At 42.1% G+C, this 12,113-nt stretch overlaps 1 protein-coding gene across 1 annotated transcript in view; it reads left to right on the top strand.

Annotated features, from left to right (window-relative positions):
- The window catches only part of clmpb (CXADR like membrane protein b), a 71,846-nt gene extending 64,772 nt beyond the window's left edge, over window positions 1-7,074 (top strand). The window contains exon 7 of the mRNA XM_019864978.1: window positions 1,352-7,074. Coding sequence (XP_019720537.1) covers window positions 1,352-1,688 — 337 coding nt within the window. The 3' untranslated portion in view covers window positions 1,689-7,074. The remainder of the gene's footprint in view (window positions 1-1,351) is intronic.
- The last annotated feature ends 5,039 nt before the right edge of the window (window positions 7,075-12,113 follow it).

Raw genomic sequence — 12,113 nt, 5'->3', positions numbered from 1 at the left:
GGACTTCTTATGACAGTACTGGCGACATACTGCATTTCCTCAAACGGTCAAAATGAAATGTAAAGTTTGTTTCTCTTACCTTTTGTAGTATAGCAAATAAATGCTTGCAGCCTTTGGATGAAGAAAATGGCCAATGTATTTGTTAAGCATGAACAACTGAATGACTCTTGCTGCTTTTATGAATATATATCTAGAAATGCTGCACATGTGTGTTCCTGTGGGCACCAAATGATACGAAAAAAGAAAATTTTAACACTTTTTTTGTGAGTAATTTGCGTCAGTGTAGGTGCTCGTTCACTAAAGCAACCTTAAAAAATGCTGCAAGATGGAGGGCCAGCTTTCAGAAATAATGCAGATAAGATGAAGTATTTTCTACTTGTATGCCATGTGAGGAGTGGCAAGGTGCTTCAAACAGACCGCGACCACTTGGGCGCGAGGTACAAACCCCAGCCATTACTTTTTCAGGTTTTTTTCAGAAATATATTTTTCATCAACTTTTTACACGAGAGGTTTTTGACTTTCTGTGGAAAAGCCGACACTAATCCCTCATAAGCACGATTCGGCTGCCTGAATGAGGCGCACGATGCGCACAAATGCTGATGTGTTGACAGCGCCTGATAAACTTTACACCATAGTCGGGTATCTTGTTCCAATTGATCCCTTCAATGCAGTGTTGTTTTTACAGTCTCACAAAGCATAATTTGGGCCTGTCAAACTGAATCCAGAAAAGCTGTGTCCACACACTTTTTTCAAAGCATCAGCTCATTCGCGAAATTTTCAGAATCCCAATAAAGATCCTGATCATTTGAACCAGGTGTGTTAGAGGAGGAAGATATCAAAAACAGACTGAATAGGGACTCTCGAGGACTGGAATTCGGGACCCCATGTTAACCAGTCAAGCAAAACTTTTTTTTCAGATCCCCAGAATGTTTTGTAGAGATGCCATTTTGAATTTCCCATGACCCGTTTGAGGGAGTGTGAGAATGATAACGCCAAATTTAACACTCCTACATACCATTCATATTTGTGACTTTCTAATAAGTCACATGACATTGGGGTAGGAAATGGTTAATGGGTCTCAGTTTTTTTTTTTATTTTAGGTTGTCCTCACTTTTGTTACCAATGGTTTCAATGTAAATGTGTGTGCGTGTAGCATTTTGAGGAGGACAGTAAATTCACACTGTTACACGAACTCTACGCGGACTACTTTTTGCTTTATAATGCAGCAAAGTGTTTTTTCTTCAGTGTTGACCCATGACAAAATATTTACAAAGCTGTGAGTCGGTGGACTCGCATTTGTGAAATACTGTACATTTTGACCTCAGTAAATATTTTTCATGTGTTTGTCCAGAGAGGATGCCGAGGCTCCCAAGGCAAAGCTGGTGAAGCCCAATTCCCTGTCTTCGTCCCGCTCTGGCAGCTCACGCTCAGGTGCCTCGTCGACCCAGTCGATGGTGCACAACAGCGCCCAACGCGGGCACCGCCCCCGCCCACCTGCAGTTGCAGCGCTGAAGGAAAATGGACAACCTCTGGGCTTTCCCCAGTCCCCTCCGGCTTACACCACAGTGGTGCCGTCCAAGACCCCCGAGCCCCCCATCACTCCCAAATTCAACTCCAGGAATATGTCTGGGCCAACACCCCCGACCCTGATGGTCCCCGCCCAGACCAAGGCCTTTCAAACTGTGTAGGACTGAAAGTTAACCCCTGTCCAGACTCCCATCCATACCCCACAACCTTGCACCCACTTCCCAAAAGCTAAGACTCCTCCATAAACAAAGAAATGCAACTAGTTAAAAGGATGTAATTAAAAATTCAATACTATAAGTCCACAAGTACTTCTAATGAATGCATACTTAAAAGGGAAAATATGAAATGCTTGCCCCCTACTGAATTACAAAAAAAACACACACAAAAAGATCAGAGAAAAGGCACTGTTTGTGTCTTATGACTCAAGGAAGGAAGCACTGTGAGCGGAAAGCTTAAAGCCCCCCCCCCCTCCCTTGTTGAGTATATATCTAATCTAAATTTTAGGCATGTAATGGAACATAGGGTGAAGCATTCAAAACTTGGTGAAAGTTGAAGTAGCCCCCTCCCAATACGGGATGTACAGAAATGGAGACTGCAGATATTTTCTTATCCAGCAGGAGGATGATTATGATGTCATCTTCTTCCAGCATCAGATCCAAAACCACAGACCCCATTTGCCACCCGTGGGGTGACCCAATTGGGCCCATTCGTGCGGACAGACGCAGTATTTCAGTGTGTGTGTGTGTGTGTGTGTGTGTGTGTGTGTGTAATTGTGTGTTCAACATCAACCTCTCTCATGAGAAACCCACAACGAAGCTACTTAGACTCCCTCATCTGACTGAACAGCCCATCTGCTTTACCACCAGCAGGGCAAACTTCACATCGCACTAACAGTGGAGTATTCACCTCTTTTCTGGTACTGAATACCTTAACGTCTATTAACTACATATACTCGGCCTATAGATGGACCATGCTTTCCGTATAAGCATCAATAGCTGAAGTCAAGTATAATACAGTATTTGCCACCAATCCCTAATGAGACGTATTGTTTTTTTCTTTGTTTGTACACATGCTGCATTTAAGAAATGAAACCAAAATGTGTCACCATGAATGTGTGATGGATGATGAGGACCGATGACATTGTTTTCGCTCCCAGAGAGGTACTGAATTAATCAGCTCATAGACGTATCCCGAAGTGGAGTTGTTTGTGTTCTCTCTTCCTGGTGTGATATTCACTTGAGTTGAGTCAAGTCCGATGTATTTATACAGCACTTAATCACAAAAAGACCCTCAAGTCCACTGTTGACAAATATTAATGGCATCCCCTGATCTAAACCTGACCAAGAGGAGAAGGAGAAAAAAAAACCAAAATTACCTGTTTTCAGTCTTGTACTGCGACATAAAATTAATGAATAACAAAGCTGAAGTGAGCTTTAAAGTGTTCTATTATTTACGATCGTAGTCACATCGTGCAGTATGACGGCACCGTTTCACAGAAATGATTCGATCCTAAGTCACAGACGCATTGCTGAAAGCACGAAAACGCACCATCTGAGAAGTTGGGAGATGTTATGAGAGGCAGACCAGGCAGGAGAACCACAGCAACCGAGCGCGTTGCTTCGTATGGTTGGTGTACGTAATAAACAACACGTACGACTCATTAAATCAAGAAAAAGACGGTCTTGACGAGACATTGTGAGCTTCAGCACTCGAGACTACGTAATCCCCCCAAGATAAATGTTTACGAAAAAAAAATTACGGTACTCAGCAGTTGTTGGGTTTTTTTTCATGTTCAAAGAGCTACTTTTCGGAGAAGCATCAGACGCAATGCCAGGAAGAGAGATGCCACTCTGTTGTTCGGCTCATTAGCAAACCAGTCCTCTCGTTTGCCTCTGTCAGCTTCTTGCAGCCTCCGCTCTTGTCTGCTTCCCTCAGTCTGTCCGCACCTTACTTGTCTCATTATATAATGTGGTGAATTAGTGAAGATAACCCAAAGAAGAGACAAGGCCGAAGCTTTTAGACATCATCGTGAGAAGGGTCAATTAGGCCGAATAAAAGGAGTGGGAAGACTCATTTCAGTTGTAAAAGAAAATGCATCGAAATAAGTGTCAGGACTCTCAATGGATCCATAATAATGGGGTGGCAGTCAATGGCTGTCTGGCTGACTCAGCGGGCTCTGGTGTGTTCTTGGTCCGCTTTGGTATCAGCCAATGCGCCTTTTGTCACATCGTCACAGACCCGGTGCAGTTTGATTGAACGTATCTTAAAATAGAGCAAGTAGATTTTCTATCAGTGTGCCTTTGCAATCCCTTATTCCTTTTCACACTTTCTTTCTTTGTCCTTATCTTCACCACACCGACTCAGAAGGTCTTTCGCGATAAATATCGATGCTACTTCAATAAGTCTCCCCGGGGGAGGAAAAAAAAAAATGAGGCTTTCCAAAATGGGGCACTTCAGAGCAGTTCAAAGTATCGATTATTGAGAAAGCAATATCATGCCATGGGCAATGTACTGTACATGATGTAATCAGTATTGTTTTGTATTGTACATACGGATAGATATATGCACATGATGTCATTTGCTTTGATAAATTAGGGTACATGATGGGAGATTTGCTTCCTCTGCAGGTAAAAGTCAAACGGAAAACCCAAAGGTGAATTCAAAACATGTTGTTTTGTGTTCTAAATCAGTGGTCCCCAGCGTTTTTTTTGTTTTGTTTTTTTTCCGCCAGAGTTCGGGCCTTCATGGTAGTACAGATTTTTCACGGAACAGCAACCATTGCCAGTAATTGCCAAGAGGCGGGTGGTGGTGCTCACACATATTCCCAACTGGGATGTGTATGTTCCATGCACACACACACACACACACACACACACACACACACACACACACACTTTTCAAATTACATCCAAGGGAAAACTGAAGTCAAGTCAGTAAAAACATGCACCGCTACAACAGGTTTAGACTGTGGAGCATCGTACTGCACCCTCCAAGATTAAGACAATCTAATATTACCACGTGTGTTTATGAGGCACAATACAAGAAATTCAGTGTAGTACCTGCTTTTGATCATGGAAAATTGTTGCGTCATTCCACTTTGAAGGTTTCACTTAACAAGTGATTTGTTACTTGTTAAGCTTCGGTGGCGGTCATGAGAGTTGGCCTTATTTTGGATGTTCCTGGTCAAACAGAAGTGAAGTTGGAAATTGATATTCAAATTCTTGAGATCCGTGGGGGAACCAAACATGTACTTTGACTTCACGTGAGGGACTTCCCTTCTGACTCGCCTGTCAAGGGAGGCGGAAAGATGCCTTTTCTATTAAACTACAGACAGCAGTTCGTATCCGACCAGGGAAGCTTGCGTGTGTATGTGTGCATGTGAATATGAGTGTTAGTGTGGACGGTGAGGGTGCGTGCATGTTATTTCAGTCTAAGCCCTCGGGCCACGCCCACACACACTCTAAAGTTCGCCATTCGGCGAACGAGAGGGGATCGAGACGGGCAAAGTAGCCGTTAATTTACGATCACCTGAATGCAGACTGTCAGTATTTTCATTTGGACTGAAGTCAATTGAAGCTTGCCTTCCAAGCGGCAGCCATATTTACGCTTGTGGGGGAGGGGTGTGTTGAGACAAGTGTGTACATAATTCATCAGTGGGCTTCATGCTTTTACACTTGGCCGCGGGGTGCGCACACACAATAATATTCTATGTACATGCAAATACTATATTAAGTAGTTATGCATGTGGACAAAAGTCTTGGGACGGAGCCTACCTCTTGAGCGATTAAACTGTAAGGTTGGGCTACGCTTCTTACAAAGTAGATTCGTGGAATTCTGAAGATGCCTTCCAAGTTGCTGGGAAGTCGGAAATAGCCTATTTGAAACCCCGAAGGTCAGACTGCAAAGGATATTCCAATGGAAAATAAACAACAACAAAAAAAAAAAAATCCGACAGGTACATGACAGACTAATATAGTCCAAGGGAATTGGAACGGGATTGGAATCAGATTACTTGAGTGGAATTCCAGCAGTGTCCCAATACACTTGAGGTCAGAATTTCCCAGTTTTCTGGAATGCAGATTTACGATTCTTGAACATACAATTCGATGCCTCCACCTCTGTGGGAACACTTTGAGGAAAGCCCAGTGATCAAAAAAAAGGTCCCTGGTCTGGACGAATGAACACCTCGATAAATTCTTCGACATAATATGGATCTAGTGTAAAGTTGTAAAGCCTTTACCAGAAGACTGGATGCGGTTCTGACTGCTCCAGCTTTTCTGTAGCTTTCTGTGTGTGTCCAGATATTTTTGTCTCTGTAGCTGCATTTCCACAAGCACGCAGGTGCTCACACACATTTCTGTTCCTTCAGAGTCAGCTCGATGGATTGGATGTTGGGCACTATTAGTATGAACTAATAGAAGTAGTGACGCAGATAAACATAGCCACAGTAACAGCAACACACAGGCACTAGCAGAGACATCTGTTGCATTTCAACAGTGGCGGATTCTCCAAGCCGTTGCTTGTCATAAGATTCTGTCAGAGCACTGTAGCGCTGGGAATCAGGAGGAGCTCCAAACACGATTGATATCGAGCCAAAGCTCTCGACATTGAAATTCCCCTCCGCCATCGATGAAACAATAGCAGCGGCAACGGCGGAGGAGGAAGAAAGGATGCGAGCCTTCCAGCCGTTCAAACTCCTCCAAGCGCTTTGACTCAGGTGGCAGATCCCCGATTTCATCCTCTCATGTGCGGCGCTTTCTTTCAACAGATTTTCACAATCTCAGTCATGGAATCAAGACCACACACACAGAGTGTATCGTCTTTTAGAACAGTATTTCATCGACACTGTATGTGTATTGTCTCATCATCAACACTCAAGTGTTAGGTTAACCTGTGTCGTGTGATAACCACGTTTTTAATGTTTGTTTTATTTCCGACTTGAGGGCAGAGCGAAATGATGCTCAGACATTTGGGCCTCGGAATGTGACGCGTTTTCCCCCAAAATGACGGACGGTGCTGAAGTCACCCTGGAAAAGGGATGTGAAGGGACCTGCATGTCATACGAAACTGAGCAAAGGAATGAGAATGCTTTGCTTTGATGTATCATACCTGTATTTGGGTAAGGAATTGAAAAAAAAAATCTACAATTGTAAATATAAAATTTACGAAGCTTTATTTTTTTGGTCTTATTTTCATCTTTTTCATTTGCATCCATGTACTTTGCACTTTTGTGTGTGCTACACTCATCATGGGTCTGTGTGGGATGTGTGCGGTGGGCTGTTTCTCCTTGACGACATAGCAAAAGCGTCAGGAGCAGACACGCTTGCTCCAGCGGTACTTAAGGGTACATGCAAGACACTTTTGTTTCCTTTGGCGATCATCCGTTTCTTTTCTGCAGTTGTTCGGTTTTGAGTCACCGTGCTGAATTCTTTGTTTGATTGATGACAAAACAATCCATGTAAATATCACAATTTTAAAAATGTATATTTTTACGACTTATGAGTTATTACTCTTTCATTTGCAAATAAAATATTCAATGACAACCAACTTGGACTTCTGGTGTGTTCTTTTGGCGCTTACGATGCGACAAATACTCCCCGTGGGGAAAACCAGTGAACCTATTTTTCCTATACCTTGTCAGCAAAGACAAGTTTTGCGTTTGCATCTTAGCCAAATTTAACTGCTGTGTCCTTCACGTTGCAAACAAGCCCCTGAAAGTAAAACATTTCTCAAAATACGCATAAAGTCTTCAAGGCAAAAATAACAAGGCCAGAGTGTAGCCAAACACTGTATTTTCTGAACAGCCTATTTCATCTCAACAGTATTTTTATAGCATCATTGCCACCTAGTGTACAGTCAGAGGACATAATAAAGTGCCCACGTGCACCCGTTTCAGTAACAATCAATCCAGCCGGTTAAGAAAGCTGGCTGTGTTGTATGTCTCTCAATACCTGCCCACTGATGGCTCGGATTTCTAAAAGGAAAGTTTTCCATCCATCCATCCATTTTCTGATCCGCTTATCCTCATAAGGGTCGCGGGGCGTACTCGAGCTTATCCCAGCCGTCTTTGGGCAGTAGGCGGTGGACACCCTGAACCAGTTGCCAGCCAATCGCAGGGAACACAGTGACGAAAAAAAAACATCCGTGCTCTCACTCACACCTCGAGACATTTTAGAGTGTTCCGTCAACCTGTCACGCATGTTTTTGGAATGTGGGAGGAAACCGGAGTACCCGGAGGAAACCCACGCAAGCACGGTGAGAACATGCAAACTCCATAATCGAACCCTATGCGGCATACTTTTTTAAACATACCATCCAAGACCAGATTCTATTCATATACTCTCTGCTCCAGGCCTCCATTGTTTCACCTGATTAGCCATGTATGACAACAGCATCATCAACACCCACACACACACATACACATGCACACACACATATGATGCATGCCTATGCTGAAGTGCTATCGTCTGTGGGCAGCTGTATGATGACAATTTATTGCAAATAGCGTTTTATTTACAATTCAGCTAGCTTTTGTGAATGTTAGACGATATAAATACTGTAACTGTTGCAGAGTCATTTTTTTCACCATTACCCAGATGTAATATGGTGATGGTTTTCGTTAGCTGTATAAGTTAAATTCTAATTCTCCCAAATGGACAATTGACTGAATGTGAATCAATTCTTATCAGGTCTGCGCTTGAATATTAACCCACAGATTTAAACAAACGACTTAACCCAGGACAGAGCGGTGGCGTAAACAACTGTGATCTAGCCCAAGAGCACTGTCGCATCAAAAACAAACACATGCAATTGAAAAATTGCTCTTTGTGCCGGACGTAACAGCTGACATTTAGTTAAAAGCCAGAAATGTATAATGACCCGAGAAAGTGTGCAAACTTACTGAGTCAGTGTTCTTGCTCCTAGTTATGAAATGTTGGTTGAGAACAAAACATCCCTTCGAGCACCACAGAAAGAGGTTGCGAATGTCAGTACCGGTAATTAGGCCACATTGGAAATGGCAGACGAATGACTGGTTTAAATCACTTGTGTCAGTTTGCAACTGCAGCTGATTCCGGGACGCTTTTCATGTCGTGTATGTGTCTGATGTCTTTGCGTGACGGCGTGAATGCAGCGTGTGCATGAGCACACTAATGAGGACTCGAGTCAAAGCTCTGACTACTAAATGAGGAAAAGCCACATCTCAGTCGAAGAATTGATCTTTTCTTTTCATCCTCCAAAAGCTCTGATCGCCAACATGCTGGGAAAGAAAGATGTTTCATTTCCAGTCTTCCAGCATGCCGGGTAGTTTGAGAAACTTGTTAAAAATGTTATTTTGGGGGAATAGAGAAGTGATTAACACAAAATCCGATGACAAATGCAGTGTGTTAACCTTTTGGCACTTGCTTGTTTCAAACATAAAAACAAAAGAATGAAAAACGGGACACGATTTGTCTGGAGTTGTTGATTGTGGGTGCTTGTTTACTGACCGTAGGCCTTTATACGGACGGAAGTCATTTAAAATATATATTGATACACTGTATTGAAATAACAACAGGTGGACTCAAAATCATCCAACGATCTCTGCAAATTTTGAAGTCATATTTGTGTAATACAAAAATGTACAGTAATGTTATTTATTGTTATGTCCCGATCACAAGTGGACCAATGCATTTACAGGAACTTATGATCTTCCGTTAACAGTTTAATTACAGAGCAAATTCAGTTCCATCTCCTACAAAAAATTCACTTTCACTTTCATCTGCTGTTTTCATAAGAAACTTGCAATTGGCCAGGCGTTCAGTGACAGCGTATAGAAAATCAAGCTGATAAACCACAGAAGCAGTAAAGCCCGGCGCAAGGTAATTAGATTCATATAATCCAAACAACAAAAGCCATAATCCTGCTTGAATTGACTGTGTTCTGTTGGCGTTTAACTGGCGGACCAGTCAACAAAATACAGCCGGAGAGATTATAAAACTGAGCCCTTTATTGGATCGCAAACCACAAGTTATTCAGTACGGTAATGCCATATGTCATAGGCTAAAATGTGTGTGTGTGTGTGTGTGTGTGTGTGTGTGTGTGTGTGTGTGTGTGTGTGTGTGTGCGTGTGTGTGTGCATGATTATGTTCACTTGACTGTAAATAATTAGGCATCATGGTAAACCAATAACACATGCAGGAGAGGCGATGCGGGAGAACGACGCAAGCAAAGTACGTTCATAAGGAAGTGTAAGAAGACCTCCACTTGTGCGTGACGCAAACGGTGGTCAGGGCCATCACAGCCGTGAAGTGGTCCACCTTGATCGTTCTTGACAGTGTCTGAAAATCAAGATGTGCCGGTTTTTACGCCGAGTGCTGTCTACCAAAATGGAGCCCTCGTGTTAACTTGATATTCAGTTCAGGAGTTCAGAATATGAAAAAATAGCATATGGGCACTTCGATCCTCAATGCAAAACTCAGGCTCCCCCAAGGGCATCTCCTTAGAAGTTGACCGGGCCAAGGTCCTTGGTTAATGAGCAAAAGCAGGGACATTGATTAAGTCTCCTCCTTTCCTTTCCCCTTCCTGTGCGGGCTCAAGATAAACCGCAGTCTCTCGAGTCGTGGCTCAGCAAAGCCCCACCAGAATTATTTCCTCCAGTGTCTCATTAATTATCTACCAATGAAAATTAGACTCCAGTCCAATTAGTGAGCATACTGAGTAGATGCAATGATGTGCTTGAAAAATCTGCTTGTGTGCTGCATGGCAAGGCAAGTGTGAATTAGATAGACCAGTAAAATATTCATTCATGAATTCATTCATTCTCCGATCCGCTTTATCCTCACAAGGGTCGCAAGGGGTGCTGGACCTTATATTTATAATGTCCTTCCAGATGAGCTACTGCTGCCCACCACTATACTGTGCTGTATGTATATAAAGTGCATCCGGAAAGTATTCGTAGCAATTTCACTTTTTTCCACATTTTGTTGTGTTATATAGCCTTATTCCTAAATGAAATAAATGCATTTCTTCCCTCAAAGTTCTGCACTCAACACGTGAAGTGTTCCACATTGTCACTTGAGTGACAATGTGGGGAAAAAAAGTGTTTTTATTTTTCATTTCAGAAAATTTATTCTAAATTAAAACAACTAAGGAATCACATGTGTCCGTAAAGCCTCGGACAGAATTGGATTCCACAAACGTCGACGCAGACAAGAGAATTTTCAAAAAAAATTTTCATCCACAAAGTACTCTATTGTGGAAAGGCCGTGAGTGTTTTTGAACAAAATTGCGATGTCCCTTTTGTTTTGTTTTATTTTTTCAATAAAATTGAAGATCGATAATATCTAAAAATGATGTTCTCATTATGAGGTGTTGTGTGCAGAATTTTGAGGGCTGAAAACGACTTCAAACCTTTTTTTTTTTGAGGCTATAACAAAATGTGTATACAAAGTGAAACGCTGTTAATACTTTCCAGATGCACTGTAGCATTAAAATGTCATAGGCTGTGATAAAAATGTATCATTACGTCCTAGATTAAGGACTGTTATCAATAAAACTGCGCACACTTGATCACAACTGGTCGACGGTAGACTCAAACGTAAGACTGTGTCTGTGCTGGTTCTCTTTAGATCACGTGACCTAAACAGAACCATAACACGACACTGCTGATGGAGACTTTTGTCCACATGGTGGCACAACAGCATTACTTTCCCTTTGCTTCCTTATCTCCTTCAAGGCTTGCTTTTATGGAACATGAGAGGAACCACTCACCAACAATTTACAAATGTGAACAAAGAATTGTGCATGGTCTGCACATTTTCCGGAACGGTTTTTCCTCCCTGTAAAAATGACAAATGTGATAGAAAGAAAGGCACAGTGGTATCTTACATTATCTTTTGCTATTTTGGCTGTTTGACAATGAAACAAAGTGTGTGGATGTTGTACTCCATTTATTTAATCGATGTAGCGCGGCGGTTTAAATCCGATGACACTGTTCAATTTTTTTCATCATGTTTGAGCAAAACTCAAATGATGGCATAGCCTAGAGTATGCTTCAAAAGAAGCACAAAAAACAAACTTCATATTGGATAAGATGTTTCTGAAAGTTGAGGATAGATGGTACAGAGAATGGATAGATGCAGCTTTTCTTTAATAGAGCCTGAGGTCTTCCTGTCAAGAACCAAGTCCATAAAGCAGCTCATTTGGATGGAATCCTGCTACATAATGCCAACGTTTGTAAGTACAGAGATTTGAGGCTTGCTCACCACCACATTTTGACCAGAGGAGAACAAAGCAACATTGACAAACAGGAAGTATGCGGCGGTCTTCAGTCTAAGTGCATGTTTCACAGTTCATCCATCCATCCAAGTTATTACCGTGGACACCTCTGAGATTTTGTGGCTAGAAAAGTCATGAACGTTTTCCTTTCTCGACATGTTCACGTGGATTCAAGTGGGCAAAACCGAGATGTTTTCGACTTTTGAAAGTCACACTCTTTCAGTAAACATCAGCATGTGCTCAATTTCCAAAGGTCAAATATGTCACAAACATAATTATTTTGACGATCCTTCAATTTCCAAAGGTCAAATATGTCACAAACATAATTT

The sequence above is a fragment of the Hippocampus comes genome, unplaced genomic scaffold (assembly GCF_001891065.2).
Source record: "Hippocampus comes isolate QL1 unplaced genomic scaffold, H_comes_QL1_v1.1 scaffold276, whole genome shotgun sequence".
In the NCBI taxonomy this organism is placed as follows: domain Eukaryota; kingdom Metazoa; phylum Chordata; class Actinopteri; order Syngnathiformes; family Syngnathidae; genus Hippocampus; species Hippocampus comes.
Note: the sequence above shows the minus strand (reverse complement) of the source record. Positions and strands in the feature narration are given on the sequence as shown.